This window comes from Salvelinus alpinus, chromosome 4 (genome assembly GCF_045679555.1).
Source record: "Salvelinus alpinus chromosome 4, SLU_Salpinus.1, whole genome shotgun sequence".
In the NCBI taxonomy this organism is placed as follows: domain Eukaryota; kingdom Metazoa; phylum Chordata; class Actinopteri; order Salmoniformes; family Salmonidae; genus Salvelinus; species Salvelinus alpinus.
The window spans coordinates 101,625,602-101,647,153 of NC_092089.1; the positions used below are offsets into that span (position 1 = coordinate 101,625,602).

Here is a 21,552-nt window from a genome sequence, read left to right on the forward strand (position 1 = left end):
GAGGGCATGGTGTAGACGAGCTAGGCCCCACATATACCGGTGCAGAGGGCATGGTGTAGACTAGCTAGGCCCCCCATATACCGGTGCAGAGGGCATGGTGTAGACTAGCTAGGCCCCCCATATACCGGTGCAGAGGGCATGGTGTAGACTAGCTAGGCCCCCCATATACCGGTGCAGAGGGCATGGTGTAGACGAGCTAGGCCCCACATATACCGGTGCAGAGGGCATGGTGTAGACGAGCTAGGCCCCACATATACCGGTGCAGAGGGCATGGTGTAGACTAGCTAGGCCCCACATATACCGGTGCAGAGGGCATGGTGTAGACTAGCTAGGCCCCCCATATACCGGTGCAGAGGGCATGGTGTAGACTAGCTAGGCCCCCCATATACCGGTGCAGAGGGCATGGTGTAGACTAGCTAGGCCCCCCATATACCGGTGCAGAGGGCATGGTGTAGACTAGCTAGGCCCCACATATACCGGTGCAGAGGGCATGGTGTAGACTAGCTAGGCCCCACATATACCGGTGCAGAGGGCATGGTGTAGACTAGCTAGGCCCCCCATATACCGGTGCAGAGGGCATGGTGTAGACTAGCTAGGCCCCACATATACCGGTGCAGAGGGCATGGTGTAGACTAGCTAGGCCCCCCATATACCGGTGCAGAGGGCATGGTGTAGACTAGCTAGGCCCCACATATACCGGTGCAGAGGGCATGGTGTAGCCTAGCTAGGCCCCCCATATACCGGTGCAGAGGGCATGGTGTAGACTAGCTAGGCCCCACATATACCGGTGCAGAGGGCATGGTGTAGACTAGCTAGGCCCCCCATATACCGGTGCAGAGGGCATGGTGTAGACTAGCTAGGCCCCACATATACCGGTGCAGAGGGCATGGTGTAGACTAGCTAGGCCCCCCATATACCGGTGCAGAGGGCATGGTGTAGACTAGCTAGGCCCCCCATATACCGGTGCAGAGGGCATGGTGTAGACTAGCTAGGCCCCCCATATACCGGTGCAGAGGGCATGGTGTAGACGAGCTAGGCCCCACATATACCGGTGCAGAGGGCATGGTGTAGACGAGCTAGGCCCCACATATACCGGTGCAGAGGGCATGGTGTAGACTAGCTAGGCCCCACATATACCGGTGCAGAGGGCATGGTGTAGACTAGCTAGGCCCCCCATATACCGGTGCAGAGGGCATGGTGTAGACTAGCTAGGCCCCCCATATACCGGTGCAGAGGGCATGGTGTAGACTAGCTAGGCCCCCCATATACCGGTGCAGAGGGCATGGTGTAGACTAGCTAGGCCCCCCATATACCGGTACAGAGGGCATGGTGTAGACTAGCTAGGCCCCACATATACCGGTGCAGAGGGCATGGTGTAGACTAGCTAGGCCCCCCATATACCGGTGCAGAGGGCATGGTGTAGACTAGCTAGGCCCCCCATATACCGGTGCAGAGGGCATGGTGTAGACTAGCTAGGCCCCCCATATACCGGTACAGAGGGCATGGTGTAGACTAGCTAGGCCCCCCATATACCGGTGCAGAGGGCATGGTGTAGACGAGCTAGGCCCCCCATATACCGGTGTAGAGGGCATGGTGTAGACTAGCTAGGCCCCCCATATACCGGTGCAGAGGGCATGGTGTAGACTAGCTAGGCCCTCCATATACCGGTGCAGAGGGCATGGTGTAGACTAGCTAGGCCCCCGATATACTGGTACAGAGGGCATGGTGTAGACTAGCTAGGCCCCCCATATACCGGTACAGAGGGCATGGTGTAGACTAGCTAGGCCCTCCATATACCGGTGCAGAGGGCATGGTGTAGACGAGCTAGGCCCCCCATATACCGGTGCAGAGGGCATGGTGTAGACTAGCTAGGCCCCCCATATACTGGTACAGAGGGCATGGTGTAGACTAGCTAGGCCCCCCATATACCGGTACAGAGGGCATGGTGTAGACTAGCTAGGCCCTCCATATATTTGTCACATGCGTCGAATACAACAGGTTGTAGACCTTGTAATGAAATGCTTACTTACAAGCGCTTTCAGAGATTACATCACACACACACAACACACACAACACACACACACACACACACACACACACACACACACACACACACACACAGGTGAATCAAGTGCCATTTCCTTCCAACCCAGTAGATGACGCACTGAGCCAGTTCTCGTGTCAAAGACGGGAAAGAAGTCATGTGCTTGTCCCGTGATCAAATGCGGAAGTGTTGAAAAATATCCATAGCGACCACAGCTCACCCTCTGTCTATTTCATATCGATTTTGCGGTTTTATTTGCTGTATTTCTCAGAGAAATGGAAGGATATGCCAAAACATCACTTAGCACCACGTATGCAGGTGCCCCGGATTTCAGAGGGTAAGAGATTGTTAATTATTCAGTCGTCGTATTAGCTAACGTTACTAACAGTAGCTAGTTAGTTAACGTTAGCCCATTCATTAGATAGCCAGCATCTTTGATGTCTAAGGCAGTAATTCTCAACTGGGAGGTCGCGTGAGGATTTTAAGGGGTCGCGGAACTTGTGTAAGAAAATATATATCGCTACAATATATATATAATACACGTTTAAAAATACATTATTTTGAAAGGTAACCGCCGCATCGAAACTTTTATTTTGAAAGGATGCCGCCGCACCGCTTATTGCTGCTGTCTTTACACGTGTAGCGGGTCGGTGGTGGTGTTCGGTCTCCGAGGGTTTTCGGGCTGCACACTCACTGACCAATACAATAATGTTCTCGCCCCACACGCAAAAACTGATCCAATGAAATGAAAGATTTCTAGACACATCCAATAAAAATGTCATTCTGACACATGGTTTTGTTTTAAATGCGACACGTCCAATCACGGAATACAGATTTTCAGTTAGCTTGATTGACAGCTAACTATCCAGACGCGTTCTGCAGGCATTGCACACGTGGATAGTTAGCTGTCATTTAACTCATGTGGGCTAGCTGTCAGAGTAAAATCATGGACACGTTTTTAAAATGTGCAGCTCCCTCTTTATCCACTGCTCGCTTTTATGAGCTTCGAGCGGAGTTTGCTGCGTTTCTTTCGGGAAAAAACAAGTAACTTCTGGCCAAACATTTTGATTGTGAGGAATGGTTCGCGCAGGTTGCCTACCTGGGGGATATTTTTGATGATCTGAATTTGCTCAATGTGTCAATGCAGGGGAGGGGGCACACAGCGACACACTGGAAGACATGTTCTCCCAGAGGAGAACAGGAGACAAGATGTCGGGATACCGGACCCTCCACTAGAGGGCAGCACCACTGGTCTACAGTGTTGGTGGATCATTATGAGTTTCCCCACTAGAGGGCAGCACCACTGGTCTACAGTGTTGGTGGATCATTATGAGTTTCTCCACTAGAGGGCAGCACCACTGGTCTACAGTGTTGGTGGATCATTCTGAGTTTCCCCACTAGAGGGCAGCACCACTGGTCTACAGTGTTGGTGGATCATTCTGAGTTTCCCCACTAGAGGGCAGCACCACTGGTCTACAGTGTTGGTGGATCATTCTGAGTTTCCCCACTAGAGGGCAGCACCACTGGTCTACAGTGTTGGTGGATCATTCTGAGTTTCCCCACTAGAGGGCAGCACCAGTGGTCTACAGTGTTGGTGGATCATTCTGAGTTTCTCCACTAGAGGGCAGCACCACTGATCTACAGTGTTGGTGGATCATTCTGAGTTTCTCCACTAGAGGGCAGCACCACTGGTCTACAGTGTTGGTGGATCATTCTGAGTTTCCCCACTAGAGGGCAGCACCACTGGTCTACAGTGTTGGTGGATCATTCTGAGTTTCCCCACTAGAGGGCAGCACCACTGGTCTACAGTGTTGGTGGATCATTCTGAGTTTCTCCACTAGAGGGCAGCACCACTGATCTACAGTGTTGGTGGATCATTCTGAGTTTCTCCACTAGAGGGCAGCACCACTGGTCTACAGTGTTGGTGGATCATTCTGAGTTTCTCCACTAGAGGGCAGCACCACTGGTCTACAGTGTTGGTGGATCATTCTGAGTTTCTCCACTAGAGGGCAGCACCACTGGTCTACAGTGTTGGTGGATCATTCTGAGTTTCTCCACTAGAGGGCAGCACCACTGGTCTACAGTGTTGGTGGATCATTCTGAGTTTCCCCACTAGAGGGCAGCACCACTGGTCTACAGTGTTGGTGGATCATTCTGAGTTTCCCCACTAGAGGGCAGCACCACTGGTCTAGGGTATTCTAGCTCGCTCTATCTGTATTAGCGTCCCATAGCTAACAGTAAGTCTATGCATTCAATAATATCAAACACATGCAGTTCTCACCCAGAGCCTCCACCAAGACATGAGATGATGGAGGATGTATATTGTGTCTCCTGCAGGAATGACAGTTCCCTGGTGTCTGCTCTGAAAACTCTTCTCTTCTTCACCATCCTGATGGTCACCCTGCCCATAGGACTGTACTTCGCATCAAAGGCATACATCTTTGAAGGTAAATCATTATTTCTTGTCTGAGAGGCCTAAATATCCCAATCAATATTCAAAACTATTTATTGAATTTACTTTTCTTCTTCCCTCGTCACCTGTCTTCCTCTCCTTCCTCCCCACCTCTCTCTCCTCCTCCCCTCTCCTTCCTCCCCACCTCTCTCTCCTCCTCACCTCTCCCCTCTCCTTCCTCCCCACCTCTCTCTCCTCCTCACCTCTCCCCTCTCCTTCCTCCCCACCTCTCTCTCCTCCTCACCTCCCCTCCTCCTCTCTCTCTCTCCAGGTTCCCTACAGATGTCTAACTCAGACAGTTATTTCTATGCTGCCATCGTAGCTGTGCTGGCCGTACATGTGGTTCTGGCTCTGTTCGTCTACGTGGCCTGGAACGAGGGCTCCACCAAGGACAAGGGAAAACACGACTAACCCTAACCTGGCCCTGCTGCTGGCCCAGAGAAAGCATGGACCAAGGGATGGAGGCCCAGCCACTTCCAGCTGCCACCCCAGCCTGGCTTCTCTCCAGCCCCCACCTCAGCCTGGCTTCTCTCCAGCCCCCACCTCAGCCTGGCTTCTCTCCAGCCCCCACCCCACCCTGTCTTCTCTCCAGCCCCCACCCCAGCCTGGCTTCTCTCCAGCCCCCACCCCAACCTGGCTTCTCTCCAGGCCCCACCCCAGCCTGTCTTCTCTCCAGCCCCCACCCCACCCTGGCTTCTCTCCAGCCCCCACCCCACCCTGGCTTCTCTCCAGCCCCCACCCCACCCTGGCTTCTCTCCAGCCCCCACCCCAGCCTGTCTTCTCTCCAGCCCCCACCCCACCCTGGCTTCTCTCCAGCCCCCACCCCAGCCTGTCTTCTCTCCAGCCCCCACCCCAGCCTGTCTTCTCTCCAGCCCCCACCCCAGCCTGTCTTCTCTCCAGCCCCCACCCCACCCTGGCTTCTCTCCAGCCCCCACCCCACCCTGTCTACTACTGGAGGCATGTAGAAATGTACAGCTGTTTGACCAGGGCCCCGTAAGGCTGTTTGACCAGGGCCCCGTAAGGCTGTTTGACCAGGGCCCCACCAGGGCCCCGTAAGGCTGTTTGACCAGGGCCCCGTAAAGCTGTTTGACCAGGGCCCCGTAAGGCTGTTTGACCAAGGCCCCGTAAGGCTGTTTGATCAGGGCCCCGTAAGGCTGTTTGACCAGGGCCCCGTAAGGCTGTTTGACCAGGGCCCCGTAAGGCTGTTTGACCAGGGCCCCGTAAGGCTGTTTGATCAGGGCCCCGTAAGGCTGTTTGACCAGGGCCCCGTAGGGCTGTTTGACCAGGGCCCCGTAAAGCTGTTTGACCAGGGCCCCGTAAGGCTGTTTGACCAGGGCCCCGTAAGGCTGTTTGATCAGGGCCCCGTAAGGCTGTTTGACCAGGGCCCCGTAAAGCTGTTTGACCAGGGCCCCGTAAGGCTGTTTGACCAAAAGTAGTGGATTATACAGAGAATAAGGTGCCATTTTGTTTTCTGTGTGACCAACATCATGTCTCTGCTGTTGTGGTTCAATCTGTCCGTCCTTGTTGACTGGGTTAATTTAACAACGCTGTGTGTTTCTGTGTGTCTGTAGACGTTTATTTTTGGTTGTGATTTGATGTCTCCAGAACTGTAGTATAATCGTCAGGGTCCTCAAGAGCAGCATTTCAAGTCCACAGTGGTTGTTGTGATGAACTATTAAACAAAATCAAATTATCCCTGACCCCTGACCCCATACTTTGATCAACTGTAGAAACATTTTAGTCCCGTAGCAGATGCTCCTATCCAGAGCAGTAGTGACTACTGACAGACACAGCAAGCACCACGCTCTACTGACAGACACAGCAAGCACCACGCTCTACTGACAGACACAGCAAGCACCACGCTCTACTGACAGAGACAGCAAGCACCACGCTCTACTGACAGACACAGCAAGCACCACGCTCTACTGACAGACACAGCAAGCACCACGCTCTACTGACAGACACAGCAAGCACCACGCTCTACTGACAGAGACACAGCAAGCACCACGCTCTACTGACAGAGACACAGCAAGCACCACGCTCTACTGACAGAGACACAGCAAGCACCACGCTCTACTGACAGAGACACAGCAAGCACCACGCTCTACTGACAGACACACAGCAAGCACCACGCTCTACTGACAGAGACACAGCAAGCACCACGCTCTACTGACAGACACAGCAAGCACCACGCTCTACTGACAGACACAGCAAGCACCACGCTCTACTGACAGACAGCAAGCACCACGCTCTACTGACAGAGACACAGCAAGCACCACGCTCTACTGACAGAGACACAGCAAGCACCACGCTCTACTGACAGAGACACAGCAAGCACCACGCTCTACTGACAGAGACACAGCAAGCACCACGCTCTACTGACAGAGACACAGCAAGCACCACGCTCTACTGACAGAGACACAGCAAGCACCACGCTCTACTGACTGAGACACAGCAAGCACCACGCTCTACTGACAGAGACACAGCAAGCACCACGCTCTACTGACAGAGACACAGCAAGCACCACGCTCTACTGACAGACACAGCAAGCACCACGCTCTACTGACAGAGACACAGCAAGCACCACGCTCTACTGACAGAGACACAGCAAGCACCACGCTCTACTGACAGAGACACAGCAAGCACCACGCTCTACTGACAGAGACACAGCAAGCACCACGCTCTACTGACAGAGACACAGCAAGCACCACGCTCTACTGACAGAGACACAGCAAGCACCACGCTCTACTGACAGAGACACAGCAAGCACCACGCTCTACTGACAGAGACACAGCAAGCACCACGCTCTACTGACAGAGACACAGCAAGCACCACGCTCTACTGACAGACACAGCAAGCACCACGCTCTACCGACAGAGACACAGCAAGCACCACGCTCTACTGACAGAGACACAGCAAGCAGAGACTGACAGAGACACAGCAAGCACCACGCTCTACTGACAGAGACACAGCAAGCACCACGCTCTACTGACAGAGACACAGCAAGCACCACGCTCTACTGACAGAGACACAGCAAGCACCACGCTCTACTGACAGAGACACAGCAAGCACCACGCTCTACTGACTGAGACACAGCAAGCACCACGCTCTACTGACAGACACAGCAAGCACCACGCTCTACTGACAGAGACACAGCAAGCACCACGCTCTACTGACAGAGACACAGCAAGCAGAGACTGACAGAGACACAGCAAGCACCACGCTCTACTGACTGACACTGCAAGCACCACGCTCTACTGACTGACACTGCAAGCACCACGCTCTACTGACAGAGACACAGCAAGCACCACGCTCTACTGACAGAGACACAGCAAGCACCACGCTCTACTGACAGAGACACAGCAAGCACCACGCATTGCTGACACAGACAGTCATACAGACATCATTATGTATGACTCTCAAACCACCATGCAGAACAACTCTCATCCTCAGAGTTGAAGTGTTTTCACTGTAGTATCTTGCGCCACCTGCTGGACTTCTCATCCATAACATGCATCACAAATAATACTAATTTATAAATAGTTCCAATTAAGGGTGTGAACATTTTAAATAGTTAAACGACATTGGGATTGTTAATGTGCATTTATAAAAAAAATCCCTAACCTAATTTATTACAAAATTAAAATCACAGTGCAGTTATCACAATTACCACTAAGAGGTCCCGATCATAAAGGAAAAGATTTACATTTTAAACAAACAACTAACGCAACAATGCTGTGACGTTCGTCATCCATGATTCACCTAACGGATATTTTGAAAGAGGAGGCCAAGTACTTTAAGCATACGAAGGAGCACCCGATGTCACAGGAAGGCCAAGAAGATCATCAAGGACGTCCTGTTTTGGCACAGCTGTCATTTTTTGGGTCCTTAAATTAAGCTGGTATACTTTTTTAAAAGTTCACCCCGCTATCATCCAGAAGGTGAGGTCAGTACAGGTGCATCAAAGCAGGGACCGAGAGACTGAAAAACAATACATTTATATGGTGCGGCAGGTAGTCTAGTGGTTAGAGCGTTGGACCAGTAGCCGAAAGTTTGCTGGATCGAATCCCTGAGCTGACAAGGTACAAATCTGTCGTTCTGCCCCTGAACAAGGCCGTCATTGTAAATAAGAATTTGTTCTTAACTGACTTGCCTAGTTAAATAAAAAATGATATATATATAAAGTAAAGGAAAATACACCCTGATTAATTCTATCATTTTCCTATTTACTTATGGCCCTGCCTACACCGAACAATTTTATTTTATTATATGTGCAAAATATATTCCACTTTATTTGGAATGGCAAGCCAGACAAAATTAAATGTGTCTATTTATATAATGGGTTGGTTCAATGTTCATTCAGAGGGCTGAAATGATTAAATCTCAGTGGCTCTTGCAGCAGCATTGAATTGAATATTAAATAATTAAACCTCTCAGTCATACAAAAGTTGTACTTAAATCCAAACAGTTTTTCTAGCAGATTAGTAAAAATGGCTCAAGAATGGCCTTTTCCCCTTTTATACAGATTACAACCTCTCACTTTCGGTTATTTGAAAATGAAAACATCTCCAGAATATTGTTTTTTTTTAAACAAGCTACAGAAAGCTGGTTGAAATTTCAGATTAATCCACCTGAAAAGACAGAACAAATGTTTAAAAAAATATATTATGGTTAAACTCAAATATACAAATTGATTTAAAAAAAAACATCATTTTGGGAAAAAATGATTTAGTAATGGTATTTTTGTTAGCTGCATGTGTGACGTAACTCCACCAGTCCTATTTATGATGTTAATGTTAATAATATCATAAATAGGACTGGTGGAGTTACGTCACACATCCAGCTAACAAAGATATATGGAAATATCTGCTCTACCCCAAATCACAACTAACTGATTGCAGCATTACCGCAAAAATAGAGGAGGCAAGTGGAAGAGGGAGAAGGTAGGTAACTTGTCTGATGGCCCTGAATTAAAGAATAAAAGGAGTTAAAGAAAATGGTGATAAATTAAAAAAGTATACCAGCTTAATTTAAGGACCCAAAAAATGACAGCTGTGCCAAACAGGTTGCAAAATAGTTGTGAAGAGATTTTCAATGTACCGATTCCATGGCACATTGTTTAAGAATTGACACGCAAAACAACGCCGGATTCACAACATCGTTTTTCTATTCAAATTATTATACAAAATTCTTGCTACCAATAGAATGTTATATACAGTATATATGGGGGATACAACATTTCAAGCCCTGCAGATTTTGCTGCAAAGAGACAGAATCATTAGATCACTTGTTTTGGTACTGTCCATATGTAGCTTGTTTTTGGTCGCAGGTTCAGGAATGGCTGAAGAATTGCAACATTTACCTGGAGCTAATCCTGCATGTAGCACTACTGGGTGACCTGAAAAGACATAGTCAATCGATTTAATAAAATAATATTTAGTAAAAATATGCATCTTTAATTTACAATCTGTAGAAACTATGAGAATATAAAGGTTCAGAACTTGTGAAACATTACAGCACAGTGGAAAAATATATGTCAATTAGAGATGGATGGGAGGGGTTGAGGGCAGCTGAAGGGTGGGACTAAAAACAAATAAAAATGAATAAAAAAAGATAACTATTGTAAAATAGATTGTGTCTGTAAAATGTATAAGTTTAAGTAGAAGCCTAAGTATTGTTGTCTGTTATTTTACTCCAATTAGGGGAAGGGTGGTAGAATTAGGGGATTTATTTATATACAGTGGGGAGAACAAGTATTTGATACACTGCCGATTTTGCAGGTTTTCCTACTTACAAAGCATGTAGAGGTCTGTAATTTTTTTCATAGGTACACTTCAACTGTGAGAGACGGAATCTAAAACAAAAATCCAGAAAATCACATTGTATGATTTTTAAATAATTAATTTGCATTTTATTGCGTGACATAAGTATTTGATCACCTACCAACCAGTAAGAATTCCGGCTCTCACAGACCTGTTAGTTTTTCTTTAAGAAGCCCTCCTGTTCTCCACTCATTACCTGTATTAACTGCACCTGTTTGAACTCGTTACCTGTATGAAAGACACCTGTCCACACACTCAATCAAACAGATTCCAACCTCTCCACAATGGCCAAGACCAGAGAGCTGTGTAAGGACATCAGGGATAAAATTGTAGACCTGCACAAGGCTGGGATGGGCTACAGGACAATAGGCAAGCAGCTTGGTGAGAAGGAAACAACTGTTGGCGCAATTATTAGAAAATGGAAGAAGTTCAAGATGACGGTCAATCACCCTCGGTCTGGGGCTCCATGCAAGATTTCACCTCGTGGGGCATCAATGATCATGAGGAAGGTGAGGGATCAGCCCAGAACTACACGGCAGGACCTGGTCAATGACCTGAAGAGAGCTGGGACCACAGTCTCAAAGAAAACCATTAGTAACACACTACGCCGTCATGGATTAAAATCCTGCAGCGCACGCAAGGTCCCCCTGCTTAAGCCAGTGCATGTCCAGGCCTGTCTGAAGTTTGCCAATGACCATCTGGATGATCCAGAGGAGGAATGGGAGAAGGTCATGTGGTCTGATGAGACAAAAATAGAGCTTTTTGGTCTAACTCCACTCGCCGTGTTTGGAGGAAGAAGAAGTATGAGTACAACCCCAAGAACACCATCCCAACCGTGAAGCATGGAGGTGGAAACATCATTCTTTGGGGATGCTTTTCTGCAAAGGGGACAGGACGACTGCACCGTATTGAGGGGAGGATGGATGGGGCCATGTATCGCGAGATCTTGGCCAACAACCTCCTTCCCTCAGTAAGAGCATTGAAGATGGGTCGTGGCTGGGTCTTCCAGCATGACAACGACACGAAGCACACAGCCATGGCAACTAAGGAGTGGCTCCGTAAGAAGCATCTCAAGGTCCTGGAGTGGCCTAGCCAGTCTCCAGACCTGAACCCAATAGAAAATCTTTGGAGGGAGCTGAAAGTCCGTATTGCCCAGCGACAGCCCCGAAACCTGAAGGATCTGGAGAAGATCTGTAGGGAGGAGTGGGCCAAAATCCCTGCTGCAGTGTGTGCAAACCTAGTCAAGAACTACAGGAAACGTATGATCTCTGTAATTGCAAACAAAGGTTTCTGTACCAAATATTAAGTACTGCTTTTCTGATGTATCAAATACTTATGTCATGCAATAAAATGCAAATTAATTACTTAAAAATCATACAATGTGATTTTCTGGATTTTTGTTTTAGATTCCGTCTCTCATAGTTGAAGTGTACCTATGATAAAAATTACAGACCTCTACATGCTTTGTAAGTAGGAAAACCTGCAAAATCGGCAGTGTATCAAATACTTGTTCTCCCCACTGTATATATATATACTACCATTCAAAAGTTTGGGGTCACATTTTCTGTCCATTTAAGTAACATCAAATTGATCAGAAATACAGTGTAGACATTGTTCATTTTGTAAATGACAATTGTAGCTGGAAACAGCTGATTTTTTAAAATGGAATATCTACATAAGTGTACAGAGGCCCATTATCAGCAACCATCACTCCTGTGTTCCAATGGCACGTTGTGTTAGCTATACTTGTTGAGTATCTGGAGCATCAGCATTTGTGGGTTTGATTACAGGCTCAAAATGGCCAGAAACAAAGAACTTTCTTCTGAAACTCGTCAGTCTATTCTTGTTCTGAGAAATGAAGGCTATTCCATGTGAGACATTGCCAAGAAACTGAAGATCTCGTACAACGCTGTGTACTACTCCCTTCACAGAACAGCGCAAACTGGCTCTAACCGGAATAGAAAGAGGAGTGGGAGGCCCCGGTGCACAACTGAGCAAGAGGACAAGTACATTAGAGTGTCTAGTTTGAGAAAAAGACGCCTCACAAGTCCTCAACTGGCAGCTTCATTAAATAGTACCTGCTAAACACCAGCATCTCAACGTCAACAGTGAAGAGGCGACTCCGAGATGCTGGCCTTCTAGGCAGAGTTGCAAAGAAAAAGCCATATCCCAGACTGGCCAATAAAAATAAAATATAGTTTCTCACAGTCAGAGTCCTTTAGGTGTCTTTTGCTAAACTCCAAGCCGACTGTCATCTGCCTTTTACTGCGAGTGGCTTCCGTCTGGCCAGTCTACCATAAAAGCCTGATTGGTGGAGTGCTGCAGAGATGGTTGTCCTTCTGGAATGTTCTCCCATCTCCACAGAGGAACTCTGGAGCTCTGTCAGAGTGACCATCGGGTTATTGGTCACCTCCCTGACCAAGGCCCTTCTCCCCCGATTGCTCAGTTTGGCCAGGTGGCCAGCTCTAGGAAGAGTCTTGGTGGTTCTAAACTTCTTCTGTTTAAGAATGATGGGAGGACACTGTGTTCTTGGGGACCTTCAATGCTGCAGAAATGTGTTGGTGCCCTTCCCCAGATCTGTACCTTGACACAATCCCGTCTCAAAGCTCTACGGACAATTCCTTCGACCTCATGGCTTGGTTTTTGCCCTGACATGCACTGTCAACTGTGGGACCGTATATATAGAGGTGTGTGCCTTTTAAAATCCTGTCCAATCAGTTGAATTTACCACAGGTGGACTCCAATCAAGTTGTAGAAACATCTCAAGGATGATCAATGGAAACAGGATGCACCTGACCTCAATTTCGAGTCTCATAGCAAAGGGTCTGAATACTTAAATAAGATATTTCATTTGCAAAAATGTTTTACAAAATCTGTTTACGCTTTGTCATTATGGGGTATTGTGTGAAGATTGATGAGGGAAAAAATGTATTTAATCAATTTTAGAATAAGGTTGTAACGTAACAAAATGTGGAAAAAGGGAAGGGGTCTGAATACTTTCCCAATGCACTGTTTCTCAGGGATGGAAAGACACTCCTGTAAAACGACTAACCCCAAAACATGAAAACTAACTCTTAATTAGTGCTCGACTTGGGCAGGAGATCAGCGGAGCTGAGTACCGGCACCTCAAATGTTCAACTGCTTCAGCTCCTAATCCTCTTATACAATATTAGCTCAACAGTATTGTGGAACTCCTGCCCCTAAAATACTGTATAAACAGTACCGGCACACAAAATGAGAACCGGAACCTATTTCAGTCCAAGTCTAGCACTGCCCTTATCCCTAACCTTAATAAGCAAACCCTTAACCCTAACCTTAATCAAACCCTTATCCCTAACCTTAATAATCAAACCCTTGACCCTAACCTAAGTTTAACCAATTCTGAAAGTACATTTTGGTTTGCAGGTCAGGAGTGTCCGTATAGCCTTATCTGTCTGTCTCTGCATCTGTCATGTTGAAGATTTATCTCTGGGTCTAAAATGGTACACTATTCTAAAAATTCACCCCCTCCTCTCCCCTGTAACTAGTCCCCAGGTCGTTGCTGTAGATGAGAATGTGCTCTCAGTCAACTGACCTGGTAAAATAAGGAAACTGACCTGGTCAAATAAGGATACTGACCTGGTAAAATAAGGAAACTGACCTGGTAAAATAAGGAAACTGACCTGGTAAAATAAGGAAACTGACCTGGTAAAATAAGGATAAGCAAATACAGCCTTTCTGTGGTGGTTCCCCCAGGTGATGACTTGTGTCCTCAGGGCTTGGGGATCAGGGCTTGTGTCCTCAGGGCTTGTGTCCTCAGGGCTTGGGGATCAGGGCTTGTGTGCTCAGGGCTTGTGTCTTCAGGGCTTGTGTCTTCAGGGCTTGTGTCTTCGGGGCTTGTGTCCTCAGGGCTTGGGGCTCAGCAGAATTGGTTTCAACCTCTGTCTGATATGAGACCACAGCAGTCACTTGGTCATTCCATTCTAACACCTGATTGGGTAAGAGGTGTGAATGTTGTTCTTAGCAAAAAATAGACAGACAGACGAACAGAAATAACATTTAGAGATTTGAGCTATGAATGGAGGGATCTAGCCAATCAGAACCATCTAATGGATAGATCAGGGGAACAAGCCAATCAGAACCATCCAATGGATAGATCAGGGGAACCAGCCAATCAGAACCATCTAATGGATAGATCAGGGGAACCAGCCAATCAGAACCATCTAATGGATAGATCAGGGGAACCAGCCAATCAGAACCATCTAATGGATAGATCAGGGGAACAAGCCAATCAGAACCATCTAATGGATAGATCACGGGAACAAACCAATCAGAACCATCCTACTGGATAGATCAGGGGAACAAGCCAATCAGAACCATCTATTCCCTAAATAAACACCCAGTATATAACACAAAGACATTGACTGTCCACTTCTGGAAACGTTTCAGATTTATAGTTTCTTGAATGATTCTGCAAACATCTCATTTTGCCCACTGCTCGCCCTTCCTTTTCCCCTGCTCTCTCGCTCAGTGGTTCGGGTCAGAAGCCCTCTGCCCCTCCTCTCCCAGCACAATAAATAATGTGGCATGGGACTCAGGCCTTTTGTGTCCACTCAGATTCTTTCTACTGTATGTTCTGCTGGGGGTAGGCAGAAACCAGGACGTTTTATCAGAATAACACAGAGTCTTGTTGGGGCTCTGATAAAGGGCAGCATTGTATGGTAATAGTTTATATAAGACCATATGACCGCTGGGCTGCGCTGGGCTCTGCTACGGTGCAGGGTAGTGGCTAGTGTTGCGGGAATGATTAGCATTTTACCAACGCATCGTGTTCACAAGCCAAGAGCCTTCTGGTTCGATGATAAAATAAACCCATTTAATTTAACCCTTCTTTGTACACATTTTGTGTACCACCACAGCTGAAGGTAAAATGCATCACAATATCTCTGATTTTCTTTATTAACCATTTTGATGATGATGATGATGATGTTGTGTTGAGATTCACGAGGAAAAGAAAATATTCTGTCTGAGGTGTTCTGGAGTTCTCTGAGAATTCTAGAATTCCAGACTAGATTCTAGAATGGTTCTGCAGAAAGAGAGTAGTTACTGACATGAAACATCTGTTCACTGGAATACAGTAACTTCTCTTGGTTTGATCTGGGTGTATTTTATGATTGACATAGTTTAAAGACTGTTTCAAGATTGGCTATAGTTCTTCAGTTACAGTAGAGGACTTAGACAGTGTCTGTCTGAAGTTAGTTGTGAGATGGATGTTTTGAGTCGTTGCTTGGAGAATATATCTTGGCTTGTCTGTCTAGTGTAGCCGTGTCCGTTTTTCCGTCTGTCTGAAGGTCAGGTTACGGTCAGTCAGTATTAATACTTGTTGAATGGATCACATGTCTCCGTTATCGTTTCTCTATTGGCTATCGGAGCGTTATGTGGCGTGACGTTGCGCCCGTATTAGGCCATCGCCCCGAGGTTCTTAAAGCGCAGGCCAGAGATAGGCTGAGTCTTGTTTTGTCGTTGCTTTGACCCGACCTCTCCAGCGCCATGGCCAGGCTACACCTGACGGTGGTGGTTTACGGACCCGGTGCTGCCGACACCGCCGGCGGAGACTGGTAGGACCAACAGCTCAGGGAATACTGGGGCTCCTTTAGTTCAGGGGACATAGACAAAGGTGTGTTAGGTTGGGTGTTGTTGATTTATGTAGGAGGAAAGTTCTGGGTTTTTTGTCTACATTAGTACGTTTGAGAATTGTTTTTCTGTCCGATGTGTCTGGTGTTTTTAGGATTTCAGCTCAAGCATTTCTGATGATGGTTGGTTGGATACATACAATACACCTGTGGGTTACAATACACCTGTGGGTTACAATACACCTGTGGGTTACAATACACCTGTGGGTTACAATACACCTGTGGGTTACAATACACCTGTGGGTTACAATACACCTGTGGGGTACAATACACCTGTGGGTTACAATACACCTGTGGGTTACAATACACCTGTGGGGTACAATACACCTGTGGGGTACAATACACCTGTGGGGTACAATACACCTGTGGGGTACAATACACCTGTGGGGTACAGTACACCTGTGGGTTTTTTTTAATAACTATTTCTTCCTCACTACAGGTTTGATTGATTACCTGCCTTTTATTAAACGATTGACTCAGAGATTGTACAGTTTCAATGATTGTATAAATACGTTACCAACATGTTATGTACTTTGATGTCCCCTGAATCCTTCATTACATGTTTCCTTGACATGGTCATAAAGAATGACCACCCTTCCCAGTGTGATCGAACGTCATCTTGTATCAATACATTGTCGACATAAAGTTATTCCCTAAGTCCTATATTCTTTTAAAGAACAGTTATTCTCCTGAGTGTGATCGTCAGCTTGACATTTCTCCTTTCCAGACTGGGCTTGAGAAAAGCTTTTAGAGCTGAAACGTCAACATTATTAAACAGTCTGAACTATGTCCCTTCTTGTTTCTCCTCTCCAGACCTGGAATCGAAAATGAACTGGGGGTCCTTTTACGCCGTGATCAGCGGCGTAAACAGGCATTCCACCGGCATCGGCCGCATCTGGCTGTCTGTCATTTTCATCTTCAGAATCCTGGTCCTCGTGGTGGCGGCCGAGTCGGTCTGGGGTGACGAGAAGTCTGGATTCACCTGCAACACCGAGCAGCCCGGCTGCAACTCTGTCTGCTATGACCAGTTCTTTCCCATCTCACACATCCGCCTGTGGGCCTTGCAACTCATCCTGGTGTCCACGCCTGCTCTCCTAGTGGCCATGCATGTAGCCCATCGCAGACACATCAACAAGAAGATCCTGAAGAAGTCCGGGCGCGTTTCCCCTAAGGAGCTGGAACAAATCAAGAATCAGAAGTTTGCGATCGCAGGCGCCCTCTGGTGGACCTACATGATCAGTGTGCTGTTTAGGATCGTTCTGGAAGTCGGCTTCCTTTATATATTCTACCTGATCTACCCTGACTTCAAGATGTTCCGTCTGGTCAAGTGTGACTCGTACCCCTGTCCCAACACTGTGGACTGCTTCGTGTCGCGACCCACGGAGAAAACCATCTTCACCGTGTTCATGCTCTCCGTGTCGGGGGTGTGTGTTCTCCTCAACCTGGCCGAGGTGGCCTACCTGATTGGCAGAGCCTGTCTGAGGTGTATCCATGGTAACCGGGAAGAGAATAAGGTAGCAGGGATCGGTCAGAAACTGTCCTCCTACAAACAGAACGAAATCAACCAGATGATCGCTGACCAGTCGAAGTTCAAGTTCACCGTGGGAGCTAGGAAAACCTCTATGGAGAAGGGAGAGAGGTGCTCTGCTTTCTAATAGGCTGCACTGGAGGGAGAGATGGGTTCTGATTTGCTGCCTATGGAGAAGGAAAACGGTGCTCAAGCTTTCTGATAGGCTGCCTAGTCCTAGTTCCCACTAATTTTCACTGCTTCAAAGTAATGAACTGTAACCAGCTTGGAACCATACTGTATAGAAATCCTCAATAGCTCCATCTAGTAATAACATCAATCATTCACTCGTTCATTTCTTCATCTATTTATTCTAGTGGCTGGTGCTATGTTCTCAACATTCCTAACGGTGGTAGGATATAAAGAAGAACAAACTAACCCGGACAAACTCAATGCTGGATTGGAGGGAGAACTTTGTTTCATCGTGATCGACACAGTCACTGTTTTGTCTCTCAACTTCGGCGCAGGAACTGGTGGATAAAGGAACATTTGTTTCAGAACATGACTTGACAAACCCATTGTATTGGAACTCACTGAGTCTCCTACAGCGGGGAGACTACTCCTACAGCAGGGAGACTACTCCTACAGCGGGGAGACTACTCCTACAGCAGGGAGACTGCTCCTACAGCACGGAGACTACTCCTACAGCAGGGAGACTGCTCCTACAGCACGGAGACTACTCCTACAGCGGGGAGACTTATCCTACAGCGGGGAGACTACTCCTACAGCGGGGAGACTACTCCTACAGCGGGGAGACTACTCCTACAGCGGGGAGACTGCTCCTACAGCGGGGAGACTGCTCCTACAGCACGGAGACTACTCCTACAGCACGGAGACTACTCCTACAGCGGGGAGACTACTCCTACAGCGGGGAGACTACTCCTACAGCAGGGAGACTGCTCCTACAGCAAGGAGACTACTCCTACAGCAGGGAGACTACTCCTACAGCAGGGAGACTGCTCCTACAGCAAGGAGACTACTCCTACAGCAGGGAGATTACTTCTACAGCCAGGAGACTACTCCTATATCACGTAGACTACTCCTATAGACTACTCCTACAGCAGGGAGACTACTCCTACAAAACGGAGACTACTCCTACAGCAGGGAGACTACTCCTACAAAACGGAGACTACTCCTATAGACTACTCCTACAGCAGGGAGACTACTCCTACAGCACGGAGACTACTCCTATAGACTACTCCTACAGCAGGGTGACTACTCCTACAGCACGGAGACTACTCATATAGACTACTCCTACAGCACGGAGACTACTCCCGCAGCAGGGAGACTACTCCTACAGCACGTAGAGTACTCCTATAGACTACTCCTACAGCAGGGAGACTACTCCTACAGCCAGGAGACTACTCCTACAGCCAGGAGACTACTCCTGCAGCATGGAGACTACTCCAACAGCATGGAGACTACTCCTGCAGCAGGGAGACTACTCCTACGGCATGGAGACTACTTCTACGGCATGGAGACTACTCCTATAGACTACTGCTACAGCACAGAGACTACTCCTACAGAATGGAGACTACTCCTATAGACTACTCCTACAGCGGAGAGACTACTCCTAAAGCAGGGAGACTACTCCTACAGCAGGGAGACTACTCCTACAGACTACTACAACAGCACAGAGACTACTCCTACGGCACGGAGACTACTCCTACAGAATGGAGACTACTCCTACAGACTACTCCTACAGCAGGGAGACTACTCCTACAGCAGGGAGACTACTCCTACAGCAGGGAGACTACTCCTACAGCAGGGAGACTACTCCTACAGCACGGAGACTACTCCTACGGCAGGGAGACTACTCCTACGGCAGGGAGCCTACTCCTACGGCAGGGAGCCTACTCCTACAGCAGGGAGCCTACTCCTACAGCACGGAGACTACTCCTACAGAATGGAGACTACTCCTACAGCAGGGAGACTACTCCTACAGCAGGGAGACTACTCCTACAGCAGGGAGACTACTCCTACAGAATGGAGACTACTCCTACAGCAGGGAGACTACTCCTATGGCACAGAGACTACTCCTACAGAATGGAGACTACTCCTACAGCAGGAACGGATCACTCATTATTAAGACATTAAAGGTCTTTTTAATGGTGCACAGAAAACAATGGAGCTTTACTACATTGTTTTAGTACTATCAGTACTAGGGTCAGTACTAGGGTCAGTACTAGGGTTAGCAGCAGCGACGTGGAAAACTGGATGTCCGAAGATGGACTACTGACAACCCCCATTAACATTTCTAGGACACACGTTCCGCTAGCGGAACCCCTGACAACATTCCGCTAGCGGAACCCTATATACAGGGTATTACGGTACCGAGTCAATGTGGAGGCTATATACAGGGTATTACGGTACCGAGTCAATGTGGAGGCTATATACAGGGAATTACGGTACAGAGTCAATGTGGAGGTTATATACAGGGTGTTACGGTACAGAGTCAATGTGGAGGATATATACAGGGGGTACCGGTACAGAGTCAATGTGGAGGCTATATACAGGGGGTACCGGTACAGAGTCAATGTGGAGGCTATATACAGGGGGTACCGGTACAGAGTCAATGTGGAGGCTATATACAGGGGGTACCGGTACAGAGTCAATGTGGAGGCTATATACAGGGGAAACCGGTACAGAGTCAATGTGTAGGCTATATACAGGGGGTACCGGTACAGAGTCAATGTGGAGACTATATACAGGGGGTACCGGTACAATGTGGTGGCTATATACAGGGGGTACCGGTACAGAGTCAATGTAGAGGCTATATACAGGGGGTACCGGTACAGAGTCAATGTGGAGGCTATATACTTGGGGTACCGGTACAGAGTCAATGTAGAGGCTATATACAGGGGGTACCGGTACAGAGTCAATGTGGAGGCTATATACTTGGGGTACCGGTACAGAGTCAATGTAGAGGCTATATACTTGGGGTACCGGTACAGAGTCAATGTGGAGGCTATATACAGGGGATACCGGGACAGAGTCAATGTGGAGGCTATATGCAGGGGGTACCGGTACAGAGTCAATGTGGAGGCTATATACAGGGGGTACCGGTACAGAGTCAATGTGGAGGCTATATACAGGCGGTACCGGTACAGAGTCAATGTGGAGGCTATATACAGGGGGTACCGGTACAATGTGGAGGCTAAATACAGTGGGTACCGGTACAGAGTCAATGTGTGGGGGCACCGGTGTCAAGGTAATATGTACATGTAGGTAGAGTTATTAAAGTGACTATGCCTAGATAATAACAGAGAGTAGCAGCAGCGTAGAAGGGGGGGGGGGGGGGGGGCAATGCAAATAGTCTGGGTAGCCATTTAATTAGTCTGGGGGTAGAAGCTGTTTAGAAGCCTCTTGGACCTAGACGTGGCGCTCCGGTACCGCTTGCCGTGTGGCAGCAGAGAGAACGGTCTGTGACTAGGGTGGCTGGAGTCTTTGACAATTTTTGGGCCTTCCTATGACACCGCCTGGTATAGAGGTCCTGGATGGCAGGACGCTTTGCCCCATATACTGGGCCATACGCACTACCCTCTGTAGTGCCTTGCGGTCGGAGGCCAAGCAGTTGCTGTACCAGGCGGTGATGCAACCCGTCAGGATGCTCTCGGTGGTGCTGCTGTAGAACCTTTTGAGGATCTGAGGACCCATGCCAAATCTTTTTAGTTTCCTGAGGGGGAATAGGCTTTGTCGTGCCCTCTTCACGACTGTCTTGGTGTGTTTGGACCATTCTAGTTTGTTGTTGATGTGGACACCAAGGAACTTGAAGCTCTCAACCTGCTCCACTACAGCCCCGTCGATGAGAATGGGGGCGTGCTCGGTCCTCCTTTTCCTGTAGTCCACAATCATCGCCTTTGTCTTGATCACATTGAAGGAGAGGTTGTTGTCCTGGCATCACACGGTCAGGTCTCTGACCTCCTCCCTGTCGGTGTTAGTCATTGTGTTTCTATCTTCTCAGACCGGTACTATACTGAACAAATATATAAACG

At 48.0% G+C, this 21,552-nt stretch overlaps 2 protein-coding genes across 3 annotated transcripts; both read left to right on the plus strand.

Moving 5' to 3' along the window:
* The first annotated feature begins 2,205 nt into the window (after positions 1-2,205).
* Positions 2,206-6,187, plus strand: LOC139574850 (vacuolar ATPase assembly integral membrane protein vma21-like). Its single transcript, XM_071399801.1, has 3 exons — positions 2,206-2,381; positions 4,382-4,491; positions 4,768-6,187. Exons 1-3 carry the CDS (start codon positions 2,320-2,322, stop codon positions 4,905-4,907), a joined length of 312 nt encoding a protein of 103 aa, XP_071255902.1. The 5' UTR covers positions 2,206-2,319; the 3' UTR covers positions 4,908-6,187.
* An 8,800-nt stretch (positions 6,188-14,987) lies between these two features.
* Positions 14,988-20,858, plus strand: LOC139574853 (gap junction beta-1 protein-like). Of its 2 annotated transcripts, none has more exons than XM_071399809.1 (2): positions 14,988-15,222; positions 16,804-20,858. In XM_071399809.1, exon 2 carries the CDS (start codon positions 16,818-16,820, stop codon positions 17,643-17,645), a length of 828 nt encoding a protein of 275 aa, XP_071255910.1. In that variant the 5' UTR covers positions 14,988-15,222; positions 16,804-16,817; the 3' UTR covers positions 17,646-20,858. The 2 variants fall into 2 exon arrangements, with proteins under 2 accessions (XP_071255910.1, XP_071255909.1); XM_071399808.1 differs by lacking the exon at positions 14,988-15,222 and adding an exon at positions 15,272-15,915.
* Positions 20,859-21,552: the final 694 nt, after the last annotated feature.

Excerpts from the sequence above, each read along its gene's own strand:
- LOC139574850 (XM_071399801.1), top strand. The coding sequence starts at position 2,320 with ATGGAAGGATATGCCAAAACATCACTTAGCACCACGTATGCAGGTGCC. Across the intron at positions 2,382-4,381 it reads GGTGCCCCGGATTTCAGAGG|GAATGACAGTTCCCTGGTGT; the intron begins GTAAGAGATTGT and ends TGTCTCCTGCAG. Across the intron at positions 4,492-4,767 it reads AAAGGCATACATCTTTGAAG|GTTCCCTACAGATGTCTAAC; the intron begins GTAAATCATTAT and ends CTCTCTCTCCAG.
- LOC139574853 (XM_071399809.1), top strand. The coding sequence starts at position 16,818 with ATGAACTGGGGGTCCTTTTACGCCGTGATCAGCGGCGTAAACAGGCAT.